The 17,151-nt window shown below is 42.8% G+C and overlaps 1 protein-coding gene across 1 annotated transcript in view; it reads right to left on the minus strand.

Moving 5' to 3' along the window:
• The window catches only part of LOC101639637 (myosin-IIIb), a 315,696-nt gene that overhangs the window by 57,042 nt on the left and 241,503 nt on the right, over positions 1-17,151 (minus strand). The window contains exons 10-16 of the mRNA XM_045299040.1: positions 17,049-17,145; positions 15,621-15,737; positions 14,496-14,600; positions 10,642-10,725; positions 9,444-9,646; positions 4,866-4,961; positions 4,082-4,196 (exon numbers count right to left, since the gene is read on the minus strand). Of these exons, the coding sequence (XP_045154975.1) occupies positions 4,082-4,196; positions 4,866-4,961; positions 9,444-9,646; positions 10,642-10,725; positions 14,496-14,600; positions 15,621-15,737; positions 17,049-17,145 (817 nt within the window). The remainder of the gene's footprint in view (positions 1-4,081; positions 4,197-4,865; positions 4,962-9,443; positions 9,647-10,641; positions 10,726-14,495; positions 14,601-15,620; positions 15,738-17,048; positions 17,146-17,151) is intronic.

Below are 17,151 nucleotides of genomic sequence, written 5' to 3' on the forward strand. Positions count from 1 at the left end.
CACACACACACACACACACACACACTTAGGAAAGAATGAAGTGTTTTCAAATGACTCTACTGCCATTTCCACCATGTATTGACTCTTCTGATGCTGTGTCTTTGATAAAAAAGATAGTAGAAAGAAGTTCAGGCAAATTACTTTGAGCCTATAAGCATGAAGTGAACTGCTGTATTCATTCAGTAAGCAGGTTGTTTATAGACATATAACCATAGAATTGAGGGTCAGTGAACTAATTCCAATGCCTACCTTCCATTTCCAAGGCTGCTCACAAGCAAACCCAAACCACTGTTCTCAAGTCAGTTCTGATTCATTGTGACCCTACAGGACAGGGTAGAACTGCCCCTGTGGGTTCCAAGACTGTACCTCTCTGTTGGGAGGAGACAGCCTCGTCTTTCTCCCACAAGGTTGCTAACTGACATAAATTGGTTTATTTGCAATGTGAATTAATAGGGAGCAGGGGGGAGGTATATTATTCATATAACACCCCACATTAAGTACAAATTAAGACCGTTAACTATCTTTTACATTTCTTTCTTTATATACGCATATTCATCCATACATTCATTTATTTATTTCTACTGTACTTTCCCCCCAGAGGTTAGGGAGGGCTTACTTCAAGGATATAGAATGGGGCTTCAAAAAACCCATGGAAAGGCATGGGGTGGGGAGGTTAAAAGGGAGCTGACGTCAAAGAGTTCAAGAAGGAAAAGAATGTTTGGAAACTAATTGCGGTAGCAAACGCACAATACTGCTTGATGTGATTGAACTATGGAACGATATGATATCTGCATCGGCTCCCAATAAAATCATTTTGAAAAATAAATAAATAAACACAACAGAGCAAAATATACACAAAGTATAATGAGTTTTCTGAAATGAATAAATACATATTACAAGCATAAAAAAGTCATGGAAAACATGGAACTAAAAGATCATGGAATTTTTCCATTAACTTATTGCGCCTGCCTTGTATATTTAGTTTCTTCTGTTTTCAGTTTGTAACCCCAAAACACATAACATCTGCTTCATTACTTGCAGTACCTTTCCTTTTCCTAGAAAGGAACCGTTACTGTATTTTTAAACAAACAACAGACGCCTTCTACATTTGTTTACCAGCGCCCTCCTCTCGGAGACAGCTTCCAAATGGCCACTATGTCAATTATTTTTACATGTTGATGTCTTTTAAAACAGCATAGTATGTTTATAAAAAGACTTCCTGGGTAAACATATGTGGGGGGAAATGCCAGCCCCCCACCACTAATCGCGGGTTCGTTAAGCGCAATTGTACGGTTGAGATATATAAAGATGATAGTAAAGTCATAGAGAGTATGAGAGATAGAAGAGAGATCATGTTGCCTCTGTGACACGATTAGATCTTAAATGTAATGCAGAAGGGGGAAATGTAGGGTACCAGCACTAAGGAAAACAGAACTGGGACTTACTCCCTGACTGGTACGGAGGGACTCTGGATGGCCAGTGTTCCACGGTAGGAAGGCCGCCACTCTGGTTGTTGGAGATGTAGTCAAAGTACATTTTCCTGTGGTAATCTATCTTTTCCACTGTTTCTCCCCTAAAGCTGTGCTGCCTTGAGGTGAGCATGCTACCATGAAATGTGTCTGACTCCATTATTTCAATCTCTCTTCTATCTCTCATGCTCTCTATGACTTTACTATAATCTTTACATGTCTCAACCGTACCATTGCACCTAGCGAACCCGTGATTAGTGGCGGGGGGCTGGCATTTCCCCCCACAAACATAGAACTCATATGTTACTTGCATAAAAATACAGCACATCCCTTCTGTTTGAGCTAGGATCCCTCTCTTCCACATCCTATCGCACATCTTTGTACTCGAGGGAAGCAAAACAGTTTTGACCCCAGGGATTGACTTCTCTCTTGTTTATGTGTCCTTTCGAGTTAACATCTTCCAAACATGGTAGCAAGATCTCGGTGCCTTAAAATGGCTCCGCTGCCAGCTCCATCATGCTTGGCCTCTTGTGGTGATGTGTCTTTGATAGAAACCAACTCTATAATTAATAACTATAAAGGTCCTCTAACAAAACCAGAGCCGGTTTAATTGCTCTCCTGTAAGAAGCAAAGGGAATATAATTTTATTTTTAATCTGTCGTTTGGGATTTTCCACCGTCTGTCAGTTTAAAGTCTGTGGGAGGCTGACAAAAAAAATGAGCACCTGGCTGGAAAAAAGGAAGGTGTTTTTATGACTGAAATCAACCAGGCCTGGGAAGTCAGGGCTGGCCGAGCTCGTGGATTACAGAAGCAATCCTTTATCAAGAAGGGCTGTCCGCGGGTCCCTGGAATGTCTCATAATCCAATCCCTGGAGACTTTACACTCTCACCTACCTCCTAATCATTCACCTCTTTTGTTGAAAAAGCAGAAGAATCCATATATTTTGCAAAATTGATGGCATGAAGCCCAGAAGCTATGACATAAAGGTATCATCACAGAATAATATTTGAGCTGAGGGTTATAAATATTTTCTGTCACCTATCGCATATATTTAATAGAGACAGTCTGTATCTTGTGTGATAAGAGTAGTACAGCACTTAGAGCTATAGGTAATAATGCACGACTCTGTCGCATGGAGATGGAAGTGGCTGCGAGAAAGCTGGCAGGGTTTAAATGAACTTCTCTTGGTGAACAACGTGCTACTTACACAAATATATTTCTATGGCTTGGGCATAACCTACACACCCCTGTACTCCTATGACACAATTCACTTAAATGATCGGATCCACCCCAACTCAGCAAAGGGCACTATTGTTTGAGTGTCTGTTAATACTGCTGCAGGGAATTGGGGACAATGGGAACCATGCATAGAGACATGGTTCTTCCAACAGTGTTTCTCTTGTTTTGTTTTGTGTGTGTGTGTGTGTGTGTGTTTCTCTTGTTTAAAGCCCACTTGGGTATCTCGTGAAACCGCAGATTCTGATTGCGTCTTTCTTGGCTGGGCCTGTGAGCCTGCACTTCCAACACTCTCAGGTGGAGGAGATTGTCTCGGGTCCTGGGACAGTTCTGGGGATAGCATATGCGAGCTGAGGTTCTGAGCACTAAATTTATGGAAGCCTACGATTTACAGTGAGAACTGTACATCCATTTTTGAGTCTCTACACAGATTCAACCTCCACTGAGTTTTTTCTGACCACTGTAGAAGCCCTAGTGGTCTAGTGATGATTAAGTTGGGCTGCTAATTGCAAGATCAGCAGTTCGAAACCACCAACTGCTTCTTGGGAAACAGACAGGGTTTGCTACTCCAGTAAAGAGTTACAGTTCTGTAAATTCCTAGGGACAGTCTACCCTGGCCTATAGGGTTGCTATGAGTTTGCACCAGCTTGATTGGCAGTGAGTCTGCTTTCTTTGGACTGGCAGTGTGAAAAGTTTTGCCCTCAGTCAGTGTGTGCTTGGAAATGGATACTCCCACTACCAGGCTAGTGAGGGGCACTCACTAGACCTTACGGACCTGCCTGCATGTGCCTTTGGTGGAATTGGGGTACCTGGGTCTGAGCAGTCATGAGTCATACGATGTCTACATTGGTTGGAGGGCCCTGAACCAATCTTCTAAGGTTTTCTTTTTTTCCAGACCATTTTATCAGGAGCTAATCCAGACAATATACCATTCCATAGTTAAATTGCAAACTCTTCCATCTGCAGTAGTACATGTTTCCTAATTGTTGTCCTGGCCCCGCTTCTCCAGTGCAGCCTACAACTCTGACGCATTGATCTGTGACCAGTCAGGATTTTGTGCTGGCCTCCTTTGTCCTCCAGGTCACCTTCAGTGGCTGAGGTACTCTCAGTCCTTGGATACCATTATGCCTTGTGCGGAACGGGCTCCCTTATCTGGATGATTTGCCTTTGTCCTATCTAACACTTAATAAATGTGTCTCCATAGATCAGATTTGAAGGGGAGTGGTGGTCTTGTCTCTCCTAGCACAGGACTTAGAATATGACAAGTGAGACATTCAAAAAGCAAGTGCCCTCCCCTCCCCCAACTAGAACATCCCTGACTCCACTCACAGTCATCCAAGAACATGAACACTTTTTCTTCTCGACAGTTCCTTACCTTGTCAGTGAACCCTATAATCCGGAAGCAATGTTGAATGGCCTCAAATTGTCTTCGATTAGACTCCTTAGAAATGATGTCATGTATCACCTTTCCGGTTTCATCGGCTATATACCTACGTGAATTAGAGAATGACCAGTCACCACTGGCTTGGAAAGGGACACCGCAAGTGTTTGAGCTACTCTTTACCGGGCAATTTGCCCACTAGACTCATGAAACCCCAAACCAAACCAGTTGTCATCAAGTCCAGTGTGTTCCCAGGGAACCAGCGTGTGTGTGTGTGTGTGTGTGTGTGTGTGTGTGTGTGTGTAAGAGAGAGAGAGAGAGAAAGAGTAAAACTGGTTTTCCAACCATCCCCCCAAGGTACCGCTGGGTGGGCTCAAACCTCGCCTTTTGGGTAGCAGGCAAGCACTGAACTGTTTGCAAGTCTGAGCGCAATGGCTGCAGCTGGGTTTTGAACTTTGCAGAGAAAATATAAAGAGTGGAATGGAGTTCCTGCCACCTCTTCCTGGACATTTCTGTCAGACGAAGGGCTTTCATTTCAGTGAACGATGGAGCTTTCTGCTCCCGTGAACAGTGACAGTCTCAGAAACTCACAGGGTCAGTGCTACCCTGTCCTGGAGGGCCGCTCCGAGTCAGCATGGACTCGGGGACAGTGAGTTGGTTTGGGTGTAGGGCTTCCATTGAGGAACAGCATTTATCTCCATGTATCATCTCCTACACTATCAGCTGCGACTGATGCCGACACTCATTCATAATGAACAACGGAAACTCTGACACTTACCTAGGTTTTTCCTCAGGAAGTCCAAAATCAGAAAGTTTCTTTTGGTGATAAAGACCAGCATAGATATAGTAAAAAATGTGAAAATTTTTCTCTCCCCTGGGGGGCACAGAAACAAAAACAAGGCAGGACATTGTTCAGAATATATTCTAGGATTCTCTGCTTCAAGTTAAGTTATACGATTTCCGTCCCGTGTGAAAGACTACTCTGTAGCCAATCTGCATTGCCAGACAATTGCATGTGTGACGCCCCAGTTCCATCCTAGGGAGAGTGGCACGAGCAGTACGGTGACTGTCGTAAAGCTGATGATTGAGAGCATCCATTTTAAGCACAGGGCGCTTTGGAGAATGAAATGTTGACAGGTGATGACTAACGTGAGGCAGGTTCTGAGAGCCCTCTATCCCAGTCTGCGCCCCATGTCCCTGTGCCACGGAGATTCTGTGGGTAGCCAGTGGAGCTTCAGAGATGGCGAAGACTGACTTGGGAGATCCCAAACTCTCTATTTTCCTGACGCCCCAGAGAGGATGTGACTAGTTCACCAGTCACAGAGCCGATAAAAGAATAGGCTCTGTCTCACAATCGAGGTCTCCACTATTTCAAACATCATCCCAAGCAGATGTGCCCAGCAGGGGGCAGAGTCCGGAAGAGTACGGGGACAGACGGATAACTTCCACAAGTCCCATCGTCTCCTCATTCAGTGCCCTCAACCTATTAAACCTCACCAGGGCTAGACTTAAAAGCATTCTTTATTAATAATGCTAATAAGAATTATGATTTAGTATCTAGGTACAAGGTGCTCTGGTAGCATAATGGTTATGTGTTGGGCTGTTAACGGCAAGGCCAGCAGTTCGAAACCACCAGTCATCCTTGGGAGCTGGATGAGACTTTCTACTCCCATAAACAGCTAAGTCTTAGAAACTCACAAGGGGCAATCCCACTCTGTCCTATAGAGTCACTGTGAATTGGAATCGACTCAATGGGAGTGAGTTTGGTTTTTGAGTTTGGGGAGCTCGAGGAGGGGAAGTCAAATGGTATTGTTATAAAATCATAGCAATCTTCATTTTTCTATTTATTTTAAATCCCGACAGCTGAAGCTATTGTTTCTCCGTCTGGGTCTCCACACTCCTGAAAGCAGGGCTTCCATCTGCTTCACCTTTTCCAGAGGTTCCTCGGCTCTTGGATGTACCGCATGCTCAGAGGATTCAAATAGTGCTCCTTTGAGTTGTTCCTTGAGCTGGCAAGACAAAAAGATGTCTGAAGGGGCAAAAGCAGGGCTGGAGAGCGGCAGGGTTAAGGCCTCCTGAACACATTCTCTTAGAACAGCCCTTTGCCACCCGCAACAAAGGAGCAGGTGCAGGGTTGTGATGGGGAAAAAATCATTGGCACCATTTCCTTCATCTTTTTCTCACCAGTGCAGTTTTCAATTTTCTTAAAACAGTTTTCCCATGATTTTCCAGTGTTCTTTCAGAAAATCTATTGATTGCCCCTTTGGAAGATCAAAAATACCATAATCTTCGGAGCTGACCTCTCCGACTTGAATTTGATTGACTTAGCAGATCCCCTTGAAAGCCACTGTTTTTGATTGAACCTTTTTTTTAATTGAAGACACTATAGTGAGACTATGACAGGTGTACTACTGAGAGAATTTGTCTATAGAGACAAGCTCAAACACTGTTTCAACTAAGCCCGTGCCTGTACGAGCGGGAGCCCCAGTAGCAACACTTGTTGATTTAGCCTCATACTCTCTTCCAGAACCCATAAAAACAGCATTTCATTTCATCCTCATAGCAACCCGATGTGGTCAGCGTTCTATGACCACTTCGCACATGAGGTGGCTAAGGTACCAGGATATGCTAATAGCGGTCAGTGCAACGCCTTCAGAGATTTAAACACAGAGAATGAGTTTCCATTCTGCCAGAGGTAGCTCCCTAAGCTTTAAAAGCATCTCCATTTGGGATAAAGAAACAAGGAACCACATAACAATCCATTAAGAAGCCATAAACCCCCGCCCTAACATTGATTCCATTGGTTCACAGGCTCAGGTCTACCCCCGGTGCCACCAGAGCTCCTAGAGAAAGACATTAAGTCCAATGTAAACCCACTGCCATTGAGTTTGTTCTGACTCATACTTACCTTCTATGGGATTCCCAAGACTGTAAAGCTTTAAAAGAGCAGACAGCCTCATCTTGCTGAGGAGGAGCTGGTGAGTTTGAACAACTGACCCTGTGGTTAGCAGCCGAGTGCATAACCCACAGTGTCGCCAAGGCTCCATTGAGAAGCCACAGGGAAGCTTAAGTCCCTCTTATTCTATCTGTTGTTATTGATGTCATTTGCCAGTGTCCATTTGTTTAATTTTTATGACATCTCTTTTATGAAGGAACAGCAAATACATGATAAAGGAAGATGCTTGTGTTTTCTGAACCTTTAACAACTTCTATTGATTCTGTACTTAGACATTATCTCTCAGATTTCTCAACTTTTCTCCCTTTCCACTGCTACGGCCATAGACTCGGCCAGCAGTCTCCTTGTGGGGATTTGCAGCAAGCTCTTAATTGTCTCAGCACAGTTAGTAATTCCTCTCCCAATCTCTTCCAACCCATTCTCCCTAGGAAATCAGTGACCATTTCCAAAGACCAATTGGATTTCATGACTCCATTGTTTCATTGTCTTAACCAATTTCCTAATACTCTAGAATAAGGTTCAAAATCCCGAGTCTGGCCCCTGCATGATCTGCTCTCAGCCTCTTCCGCCTTGTTTTGAACTCATTGGCTCAAGCCTCATTGTTCTCGGGTCTCAGATTAAATGTCAGACACCAAGAGTCTTTCTTCCTGCATTAGGCCAGGTGCCCTTCCCTTCTCCTGCTGCACCCTCGGAGCACCTCACACTGCTTCCTAGTCCTGATCACAGCTGTTTTGCATCTATGTCATCCAAGACTGTATGAAGAAGAACAACACTTCTGGGCTGGAGAGACACTAATCGACAACTTGCGATGTGCCAAGGAAGGTGAAGAGCATTTGAAGTACGTGTTGATCAAGGCCCCAAGCGATAGCCTTCAGTAGATGTTTCACCTCAACGTAAGGAATACGGAATCCTCACAACTGGACCAATGAGCAACACAGTGATAAGTGGAGAGAGTATTGATGTTATCAAGGACTTCATTTTACTTGGACCTACAATCAGCAGCCATGGAAGCAGCAGTTAAGAAATCAAATGACCTATTATCACACCGGGCAAGTCTGATGAAAAAGACCTCTTTCAAAAAGCAAAAATGCCACACTGAAGTACACATGACCCACATCCGTGGTATTGTCAATCACCTCATACATTTACAAAAGCTTAACAATAAATAAAGAAGACCAAGGAAGAATTGATGCATTTGAACTATGGGGAAGAATATTAAATATTCCACAGACTGCCAAAGGAATGAACAAATCTCTCTTCGCAGGGAGAATGCGGGAACATGCTCTTAAGAGGGAACAATCCCAGAAAACGATGTCGTGCTTGGTAAGTAGAAGGTTAGCACAAGGGGGAAAAAATAAAAGGAAAACCTTCCGTGAACTGGATTGCTCCTACAACAGTGGGCTCACACACAGTGAAATTTGTACGGATAACCTGGGGTCATTCTATTGCACACAAGGTCACTGTGAATGGACTCAATGTCACCCCAAAACATCTGTTGAATATCTGTGACCCGTTTCTCCCCTTCTTCCACATTCTGAGTTCCATGAATACAGAAACCTTGTCTGTTTTGTTTATTCTGACAACCCTTGCGGACAGCATAGCACTTAGCATACAGAGAGCATTCAATAGGAATGACCGGATTCAGCATGAAGAGAGTCATGCTTGTGACCTCTGGTGTTTGATAGTAATAATAGTGAGGAGGAGGAGGAGAAACCTCACAACTAACATACTGATAGCACATACCATAACAGGCATTCTTTTAAATAGGTCTATTTAATTGAATGTATTACTCTTTACTATAAACCCACCAAGTAGACACTGTTAGCTCATCCATTTCATAAGTGAGAAATGGGTTAAGTGACATGCCCAAGGTCACACAATGTACGAGAAAGCTAACATTTATTTAAACCCAGAGCAAAGGCTAGGCTTTTAATCACTATTATATTGCTCTTCTTAAAACTGAGTAATTCTCCCATCTCTCAATCTAAGGGTGGGGTGGGGTGGGGGATTAATGTATGGAATACCCTCAGTTCTGTTTTTTAATATGCAAAATGAATTTTAAGGGACTTATATCAATTCAGTGGCAGTGAGCTTGAATTTAACGATACTTTAAAGTATCTGCAATGTTGTTTGGTTCTACTTAATATAACTAACTTGGGAGAAATAAATATACCTGTCCCACTGCACCCTTGTTCCAGCCCTTTGCAATGAGCCCTTCCACGTCTTTTAGGTCAACAACTATCACTGGTGTTTCACTCAGGTAATTCCTGGTCCGTGGAAGGCAGAGGGTCAGGAGAGCATGGCAGAGCCTATGGGTGAGTTGATGCTATTAAATTTCCCAAGGCCTCCCTCCTAGTTTATCCTGCAGAGAAAATCAGAGTGACAAACTAGTGCACCTACACTGCTTGTTTGATAACTCTGGATTTTTCAAGAAGGTATTCAGAAATTCTTGCCCCCATCACCGCTCCAGTTGGTGTAAACATCATTTCCAGGTACTTTCCAAAACGACTCGAGTTGTCATTGATGGCAGTACATGCATTCCCAAAGGCTTCCACGAGCGAGTTCACTTGCAGAATTTTCTCTCTCAAGGTTTGATTATTAGCCTGTGTTGAACAGAAAACAGTCAAGAGGGACTTGCAGCAACGCCAGCAAACTCACCAGGCTCCCTCCCTTCCCTGCCGGCCCAAGTTCATTCTCCTTTTGGGACAAGCTCCGTTTAGGGTAATTAGCCCCAGCCACCCAAATCCGTTTCTCATTTGAGCAATTCCCCAAGTGCATGTTAATCAGATCAGGTCATTTGCCTGGGTTTCAGTTTTAAAATCTAGTCATACTTAAAATCCTTGACAGATAAAAGGCCTAGAGAGTTCAGAGATAGATCTTTTCTCTGTCACTCATGATAATATTCAAGAAAACTCAACAGTTAAAAAAAAATCTTCAAGTTCCTTCATAGCTAAACCCAACGGCATGGCATTGATTTTAAATCCTGGGAACCTTATATAGTGTTTCTGAGGCTGCTTTCTTTAAGGGAGCCGATAGCCTCGTGGATTTTCCCAAGGAGGACCGGGTAGCTTTGAACAGCCACCTTTATCATTGACAGTCGAATACTTACCTAGCAGAGACAATCGTCACATAACAGACTAATTCTGAGAATGTGTGTATACATAATAGGAGATACGAGACCATTTTTCAAGTCATTCTTCCAATGTCATTTCACCAAACAATATTTTCCCTCACTTTTTTTGCTCCAAGATTTCTACTTTCCAACCTTTTAATAGCCTGGTGGTTCTCCTTGGTCTTGTCCCCAATATTTAACATGTTTGGTGCTTAATGACCCCATGTCTTTATTATATTGAAAACATGAAAATCTCATTGCTGAGCAACTACTAAGTCTGTGCTGGCATTATTTTCCTCACTACATGAAGGAAGGGAGGCATGCTGACATCTTACGAGCCACAGCTATCAAAGCAGACACAAATAAGATGGAGTGTTTTATGTAACCTGTAATCAAAATATTATTTGGGTCATTTCTAAAATAGTCAGCTATTCTGCAATAACTTCTAGGGACAATGTAAAAAAAACACACACAGGTAGTCCATACCTTTCCCAAGAATGTCAAATGCTGAACAATCAGGTGGGCACTTTCTGTCTTCCCAGAACCACTTTCGCCACTGATGACAATGCACTGACACAGAAAACAGAATGAAATGCGAAGGTTAACAGCACAGTAAACATCTTGTGATTTCAACTATCAAACTCAAACTCACTGCCATCAAATGGATTCTGACTCCCAGCGAGCCCTGCTCGGGTAGCAGGCTATGACTGGAGCTGCTGACAACAAAATCAGCTGTTCCAACCCACCAGTTGCTCCACAGGAAAAAAAAACGAGGCTCTCTACTCCTCTAAAGATTTAAAGTCCCAGAAAGCCCAAAGGGGTCAGGTTCTACTCTGTCCTTTACGGTCATTCTGAGTCGGAAAGGTCACCTAGGATTTCATATAACACCCACTACTGTAGACTTTAATTTTCTCACTGAGCAAGATAACATAGGGATCTTTCCATCTGGGTACATAGAGCGTTTCTTCAATCCTGTATACAACTATTTGCTTTTGCTATCTTTTGTTCAGGTGTCAAGATGTATCTATCATCATCTATCAAAGAGTCTCATATTGATGGGTGTTCTGATTTCTTTGCTATTCCAAGTAATCTGTAATGGATAAGCCCATCAGCAGGTTATTATATTTCTATGCTGACTCATTTGTAGAATGAATTCCTAGAAGTGGGGTTGTTGAAGCGAAGGATACATATGCTTGTTGATGTGACAGACTCTGCCCAACGACTTTCCTAAGAAAACATCAATGGGTTTTGTTGTGATTTTGTGAGTCTAATGGGTTAAAAATCAACTTCCTAGCCATAATCAAACACTTCAAGGAAATTAGTTAGTGGGCCTGGGTCTCAGGACCATAGTCTGGAAGGATATTGAGGTCAACTGACATAGCAATCCTTAAAGAAAATGTTCTACATCCTACTTTGGTGAGCAGTGAATGGTCTCAGAAGCTTGCAAGCAGCAATCTAAGGTGCAACTGGACCTCCCCATATGGAGGAAAGAAGACTGAAGAAATCAAAGATGCGTGGAAACAATTCATTCGAAGAACTAATGGGCCATATGACACTGAGAGTCTGAGACCAGAAGTACTAGATAGTGCCCGGCTACTACTGTTGCGTGTTCTGCAAGGGATCACATAGGCGGCCCTGGACAGAGGAGGAGGAGAATGTGGAACAAAACCTTAAATCGTAAAAAGATCAGGCTTACGGGTGTGATAGATATTGGTGGAACCCCTATGAGTACGGCCCTTAGACACTCTTCAGACTTGGATCTAAACTCACTTCTGTGACTCAGCTTCCAGCTAACTGATAATAGGCCTGTAGGGTGAATAATAACACCAGGGAGGTACGTACTAGCAATAATGAGTAAAAGGGCAGAAATTGCCCAGAGAGAAAGATCAATGGCAGGACAGGAAAGATGGACAAAAGGAAATAGTCAACACAGGGAGAAGGTAGACAGCGTGTGGTCACCTCGCAGGGATTGCAATCAGTAACACAAAACAAAATGTGTATGAATTGCTGAGCGGAAGACCAACTTGCTCTGTAAACTTGGGACCAAAATGAACAGGAAAAAGATGATCAATGATATTTCAGCGTACTCATCATTTGTATTCCTCCTTTTCTAAGGGAGAGGGGCCCTGGTGATGGAGTGGTTACTTGTTGGGTTGCAACCACAGGTTGGCAGTTCAAAACCACGAGCAGCTCCATGGAGAAAGACTGGGCTTTCCTACCCCTGTAGCAGTTACGGTTTCGGAAACCCACAGAAGGCCGTGATGAGTCAGCATCGGTCCATGGCAGTGAGCTTGGTGATGGTATTCTGAGTGAGGGTGGGCGTTTTTCATTTGCCAAAGGCCATTTGTATTTGGTGCATGTGTGTGACTTGGATACTTATATTTGCATTTCGTCCTTTCTTGGTACTTTTGGTCTTTTTATTATTGATTTCTAAAAGCTCTTGATATGTAAAGAAGATTAATAGAGCTGTTTCCTAACCCGAGAAAACTAGAAATCACGTTCTATTCATTTCCTCTCGATGAAATCTATAAAAATAAAAAACTCACTGCCATTGAGTCCATGCTAACTCATAACACACTGACTGTGTGGGTTTCCGAGACTGTAAATCTTTATGGGAGTAGATAGCCTCCTCTTCCTCCCGGGAGGTGGGGTGGGGCTGGGGGGGTAGGTGGTAGTTTCAAATTACCAACCTTGCAGTTAGCAGCCCAGCCTAGCTCGTAACCTACTACACCAGGGAGCTTCATGAAATGTGTCGACATTTCACCAGTCTCTAGAAGGGTGTCACCAAGCTTCTAACTCACAGGGAACCCATGTACTTTATCTTAAATCTCCACGGTAGTAGTTTCATCGATTCCTTAACCAGTCCTAGAGCTGGGACTGTGTAGGCCAGCAGTTCTCAACCTGTGGGTCGTGACCCCTTTGGGGGTCAAATGACGCTTTCACAGGGGTCACCTAAGACCATCGGAAAACACTTATTTCCAATGGTCTTAAGAACCGACCGAGACACCGCTCCTCTATCCGTCTCCAGCTGGGTCCGCCATATGCAGATACGCCCACAGACAAATACCCGGCGTGTTGACTGTTACCCATGCTTCAAGATGAAATTTCATTGATATGTCATTAGAAATAAATATTTTACAATATATAATTACATATTGTTTTTGTGAGTAATCACTACGCTTTAATTATGTTCAACTTGTAACAATGAAAACACATCCTGCATATCAGATATTTATTTACATGATGATTCATAACAGTAGCACAATGACAGTTATGAAGTAGCAACGAAAATAATGTTGTGGTTGGGGATCACCACCACATGAGGAACTGTGTTAAAGGGTCGTGGCATTAGGAAGGTTGAGAACCACTGATCTAGGTCTCAGGAAATACGCATATTAGATTTTTCACCTAATATTTGCATATCATATTCAATGACTTCTGTATCAAGCAGAGTAATAAAGCAGAGTGTGTGTGTGTACGCGCGCGCACGCGCACGCGCGTATTGAAGGGGAGTAAACACCCAGCTATGGGGTGCATTCTGACTCACAGCTATAGCTCAGCACAGGGAACAACTGCCCCACGGGGCTCCCAAGGCAGCAAGCTTTATGGAAGTAGGCTGCCACGTCTTTCTCCTGGGAAGTGGCTGGAAGGTTAGAACCACTAGCCTTTCAGTTCCTTTAAATTCAGTTCAGTTTTGACCCCATCCATGATAATTTCTCGGCAGCCTAATGGCATGGTATGTCATCACAGTCAAGCTGTGTACAACATTTCATACTGGGCTGGACTATGAAAATTCAAGGCCCTTAGTAAGAAGGAATTTCACTTGTGCCGCTCTACGTTCCGTTTTCATTCCAATCACTGCCATATGACTCGAGTTTGTATTTGCTCTATGTTCTCAGGATAGTCGTCGCAGGAATGTCCTCATTCCATTTCAGTGGGGAAAATACACACTCTTGAGGTGAACATTTCACGTCATGTTCCTTCTACTCTGACTTGACTTCATCAGTGTTCCAGTTTGCCTGAGCTGCTGTTTCATCTCTTATTTTGCTGGGTCTGCTCTGGCACCCAGGATAAGAGGTTTTCTGGAGAAAAAGATGCAGAGCATCTAACAGTGTGACTGATAAACAAAACAAGACCACATTGCCAGCAAGGCCAGACTGTCTCATAGAGACCCTATCTAGGGTTTCGCCACTGTAAATCTTTGCAGTCATCCTCCCTCCACTGAGCAGCTGCTAGATTTGAACCACCAACCTTGTGGTTAGCAGTTCAACTCTTACCCAACAGGGCTCCAGACAGTGTGGCTGTGTGCAGGAAAGGAGCAGCAGCAGGGGCATTCTCACCTGGTCCTTGCTGAAAGCAACCATGCACTGGTAAGCAGCATCGGCTGACGCAAATATGTGGGGGGGATTTGAGACTCGTTTCACCCCATGATAAAGCCTGGAGAACTGAAGAAAAACATTGTCAATGTACAGGAAAATGACAATGTTTCCTACACTTCCTAAGGCTCTGTGACCCCTGAAACCAAGACTTAGCCTTTTATTAAGGGTGTCTTTGCATCAGGAAGTTCAGAAAACACAAATTCTAGAGATTGCAGGCCCGAGTTCAAATCCCAATTCTGAACTGACTGCTTTCATGAGCTTGTGCGCCTGAATCAATTTCTCTGCACCAATTCTCCTTATCTTCCAAGTGGGCTTGAAAATAATAATAATTGTCTAAGAGAGTGCATGGGAAAGTATATTATGGTAGATAAAGTTGGTTAAAATTGAACACTTTCTCATTTGATTTCCCTTTTTAATCATTTTGAATTTTGCACAAGTTTTTAATATTTTCTGCTTTCTTTTCCATTGAGGCTGTTCTCGGTTTAATTTTGTTATTATTGCTGGTGTGGTTGTTTAGGTTTGTTTTTTGCTTGGTATGTTTTTCTGTATATGAAAGCCAGGGCAGGTAAATCTATCAAGACAGTAACTGGATTTAGAGGGAGAGCTGAAAAGGTTTTGGGGAAATGGGGAGCCAATAACAATGAGTAAAACAAAGAAGAAAATGTTCTAAAATAGATTATTGTGGTGATGATGGCGCGACTCTTTTTAATATGATCAAACTATTGAATCGTATATGTGAGTTATATGCCAATAAAACTGTTAAAACAAACAATACTTGCCTAAAAGGGTTATGAGAATTAGGCAATGTAGCTCACTAAAAATATATATTTCATGCATATTAAACATGTATATATACTTATATTTTAATCTATTATAATATAAATACTATTATTATTATAGCTTATTTTTTAAAATGCAACCCAAAAAAGAAAGAATTCAGTTTCTATAACATCAATACTTGCATATTGGAGTATAGACCCATTTGAGTAACATAATTTCACTCTTAACTTTCTTTCCTTCATTGTCCTTTGTAAATTTTATTTATTTTTTTATTAAGGAGTAATATGTCTGTAATGAATAACTTACCTGTGGAGAGTATATACTTAGATTCTGAAAAGGGTTTAAGGCAATTAAGATATCTCCAACATAGGTATACATCATCGAGTCCATGTAACGTTTCTGTAGCTGATGGATAATTGTGTCCTACGATGAGGATAGGTGACAATGAAATGAAAGATTATTGCCAATTAAAAGAGAAATTCCACAAATAGCAACCCATTCTTTTAAAAATACTTCTTCTCTAAAAGATGAAAGTTAGCCATTTAAATCTTGCAACTGATCTTAAAGATTCTAAATGTAGACACCACCTTGAACGAAGAGATGTTAGCGATAGACGTAGACAGCGAAGTCTTTGGCTTAGAAGCTGGAATCCCGCCAAAGGTGCCTTAGGAGAAAGGTCGAGCGATCTAATCTAATTCCCAACACTCCACCACTGGGAGCACTGAGAACAGTCCTATCCTGGATTAGATGGATTCATTTGGACTTTTACACGGAGGGAAACTCACTACTGTGGAGTCCACTCTGACTCACAGAGACGCTGAGGGCAGGGTAGACCGGCCCCTGTGGGTCTCTGAGGCTGTAAACTGTGCTGTGGGCCCAGAAAGCCGCATCTTTCTCTAGAGGAGTAGCTACTTGTTTTGAATCGCCAACCTTGTGGTTAGCAGCCCACTGTGTAACGCACAGCTGCACCATCAGAGCTCCCCACAGGAGGTCGAAGGACTTCCAAACAGATATGGAGCTCTCCAACACAGCCAGTATCTCTTACAGTGAAAAACCGCCTCACCCAATCAGAGTGTTCTATTTTGAATTTGATTTAATAGGCCATTCCTATTGATAAAACCAATACACTCTAGTACGATCATTTCTCAAAGCATTGCACTTAAAATATATATGTGATGGGTATACAAAACTGAATACTTTCATATTACACTTTAATGATTCGGCCTTGAAGGCAAGGGCCACCCACCCCCCTGAGTGCGAATCAGCAGACATAGACCCATTGCAATGAACAGCTCTATGAAGCATGAGTATTTCCAATGGGGATTATCACCGTTTTTAAACTTCCAATGCAATAAGCTGGATTAACTCCAGTTTCCCTACATGAAGTTCCTCTTTAGAACAAACAAACGACGGTCTTGATTTCTAGGGCTAAGTTGCAGGTGTTTATGAATACAGAAAATACGTCCAGCCGTTAGTCCGTCCTGTGGGTCTACAATGTAAAAGGCTTGACTAGAAAAACCCATATTTTCTCATCATCATTTCAGAAACTGGAAATGAATCCATATAACACAGGCTCATAGGCACAGCAACCAAATGTTCCCTGCACCTCACCCCAAGACTTTCAACAATTCCACTGTCTCCGTGACCTTCCGAGAAGACGGCTACCACAGAAAGGTCAGTGCATTCACGTGAGACAAATACCATCCCAAGCGTTAGGTGCAAAATATTTGGTACCTCGTCCAGAACCTCGAGATTGACCAAATCATCCTCAAGGCAGTATTCTTCCACACCCTCCACGTGGTAGGGCCTTCGGGTGTGCATCCTCGTGTGCCTAGAA

Source organism: Echinops telfairi, unplaced genomic scaffold (assembly GCF_000313985.2).
Source record: "Echinops telfairi isolate 266 unplaced genomic scaffold, ASM31398v2 ScPeMD7_4;HRSCAF=17, whole genome shotgun sequence".
Taxonomy (NCBI): domain Eukaryota; kingdom Metazoa; phylum Chordata; class Mammalia; order Afrosoricida; family Tenrecidae; genus Echinops; species Echinops telfairi.